This window comes from Atta cephalotes (assembly GCF_000143395.1).
Source record: "Atta cephalotes unplaced genomic scaffold scaffold00002, whole genome shotgun sequence".
Lineage (NCBI taxonomy): Eukaryota > Metazoa > Arthropoda > Insecta > Hymenoptera > Formicidae > Atta > Atta cephalotes.
Window position 1 is genome coordinate 8175541 of NW_012130066.1, and position 2780 is coordinate 8178320.

The 2780-nt window shown below is 31.8% G+C and overlaps 1 protein-coding gene across 1 annotated transcript; it reads right to left on the bottom strand.

Annotated features, from left to right (window-relative positions):
- Positions 1 to 269: 269 nt before the first annotated feature.
- LOC105621709 (60S ribosomal protein L22-like) lies at positions 270 to 2175 on the bottom strand. The gene is made up of 4 exons (XM_012203173.1): positions 2051 to 2175; positions 1670 to 1804; positions 1296 to 1417; positions 270 to 480 (listed from the first exon to the last, which is right to left on the bottom strand). The coding sequence occupies exons 1-4, from the start codon at positions 2057 to 2059 to the stop codon at positions 333 to 335; spliced, it is 414 nt and encodes a 137-aa protein (XP_012058563.1). The 5' UTR covers positions 2060 to 2175; the 3' UTR covers positions 270 to 332.
- Positions 2176 to 2780: the final 605 nt, after the last annotated feature.

Genomic DNA, 2780 nt, shown 5'->3' on the forward strand with positions numbered 1-2780 from the left:
TGGAGAAAAAAAAGATTTTAAAGACAATTTAATTTACATCATAGGACTTATTAATTTTTTTAATTAACTTGTTTTTAGAAAAGTTATACAGTATAAATTTTTAACCTTTGTAAAAATTCGTCTCGTTTTTGCAGTTATATTTTGAAATAATTACAGAAATGTATATATAACTAATAGAATTGCACGATTAAAATTATAGTTAAAAAATTAAAAATAGTTGTTATATAATCGAAGCTAATTATTTTGTATTTGCATAATCAAGAATATCGAATTTTAGTATTCTTTATTAAAAGAAATATATACAGCAATTGTAATTAAAAGAATAAAGAGAATTATTCCACATCTTCCTCATCATCATCTTCTTGACTGTTAATTTGAAAGTATCGTAACTCGTACGTTTCCTTATCTTTCGATACTACTCGCAACCAATCACGCAATTTGTTCTTCTTCAAGTATTTCTTTGTCAAATACTTGAGATATCTATAAAAACAATGTTTTCCAAATTAGTGCAAATATCGCTCTTCCTGTAGCTTATAATAGTAAACTTGTAATAGTAAAAAATAAGTCAATATTCAATTCTTATTTTAAAACTATCTTAAGATGTCACGTGAACCAACTAGAGGGACACATTAAGACATTATTTAAGACAATATTGAAATAATAAAGGACTATGCATATTGGTCTTAATATTGTTTAATATCATACAATTTTATCTACTTAATGAAGACAAGATGATATAAATATGTTTTGTCTTTGTTCTTCATTAAATGCCAAGATAAAATGTTTGTGTCGACTATATCACTAAAATCACAGATATTCAGTTATTCTTATAGGCTTTCTATAATAAATCGTTACCTGAACTTGAAGTCTTAAGAAATTGACTAATCACAGTCAATTATTCTTCTCGTACTTGACTATGATTGATTAATTTCTTATAGTTCAGAGTTTAAAGCTTAAGATTTATTCATTGTAGATGCTACTGTAAAGTCAATCACAGAGATGTATTAGCATTTTAAGAGCATTTTAAGATTAATTAGCATTTTACTTAAAATTTTAAAGAATAGATTATCAATACCAGTTTAAATGATAAACATTTATAAGCCAGTACTCATAGTCTAGTCCTATTTAAAGATTGTTTTAAATAATATCATAAGATGCTAATTCAACTTTATGATTGACATAAAACATGTTAAAACTTAAGATGATTAAGATTAAGGTATGAATTGACTGTGGATATCAATTTTATCTATAATGTTCTACGATTGTTACAATTACAGAAAAACGATATCACTCACCGTTTCGAGAAGTCGACATCACTGTTGACAGTGAGTTTCATTTTGTTACGTTCCAAGGCAACATTGTTGCCAAAGTTATTGGTTTTACCACCAACCTTAATTTTTTCTTGTAAATATTTTTCCTAAAAAGAGAAAACATCATCATCTTATAATAATCAGTCTCAACGATATAGTACTAAAACTTCAGGCATCACGCAATAAATCAAAATAAATCAACGTTAGAATTTTTCATCACGTAAAGGACGTTAGAGATCAGCAAGAAATAGATTAGGTCTCGATTTCAAATGAACAATTTCGAGCGAAATTCTCATAGATGAGAAAAAAGAATATTAAGAATATAATCTGAAATAATCAAGAATAATAATGTAACTTACAAAATTGGTAACATCCATAATATTATCCTCCACGGGATGCGTGCAATCGATAGTGAATCTCACAGATACCTTTTTCTTCTGTCCCTTACCCCGAAGCACCTGCTTCTTAATGGGGCCTTTAGTTTTCTTTGCTGGCTAAAAATTTGCGAAAATAATCTGTTTAATAATAATGTTGTCATCATTTTATGGGACACGTGGAAAATCGTCCAAGGCGGCAGGATAGGATAAAAATCGGACTAGACTGAAACGATCTCAACATAAAACAATAAGCCAATGTGTCGCGATCGACAAGTCGGACGCGTTCTTTCCGTACGTGATATTTTAACGAAATTCTGCCATAATTATGGATAATCGTCGTATTTTGCAAGAATGATAACTTACCGGAGCCATGTTCGCGTGTCTAATTTCTTCTTTTTCTTAAAATTAATGGTTTCCGCCTCCCGAAATAATAAACCGAAGTCGATACGGCCAGATCACGTCCTTATGAGAGATCAAAAACTAAAAGTGACGCAAAAATGGTGAAGCCCACCCGGACACCAGGGGCCTGTATCTAGGCTGCGTTCGGAAATATCATTCGTTGATGTGTTCGGTGACTTCAGTGGATAAGTAGTGAGGGTATCGTATGCCTTTGGGTGGTGAGTGTTCCTGAACGGTTTCCGTGTGGCGTGTGTGTCATCTCAATTCTCAATTCTATCTCACCATTCACATTTAACCCTAACCTCGAGCTAAACAATTCATCGGAGAAGAACGACGGCGGTATATGATTGTAAAAAGAAAAGAATATAAATCATTTCTTCCAAATTTCGAATTTCAATTGGTCGATTCCCTTATGCACTATGCATTATGCGTTATGCAAGTCTGTGCTGCAGCCATAATACATCGGCTCACAATGGATGCGTTCGGAAAGATACTATTCGCGCTATGAACACAAGCGCTACCAATGCTATTCTTGGAGCCAATAGTGCGATAGCGTTAACAAGCTCCATAAACGATTCTAGCGTAGCGTTGATAGCGTTTAACCAAAGAGACTTATTCGTTGAGGTTAAGTTAATGTAGGAGATTCTATTTTTAATCACCAATCAAACTTTTCCCTATAATTAAAATTTTGAAG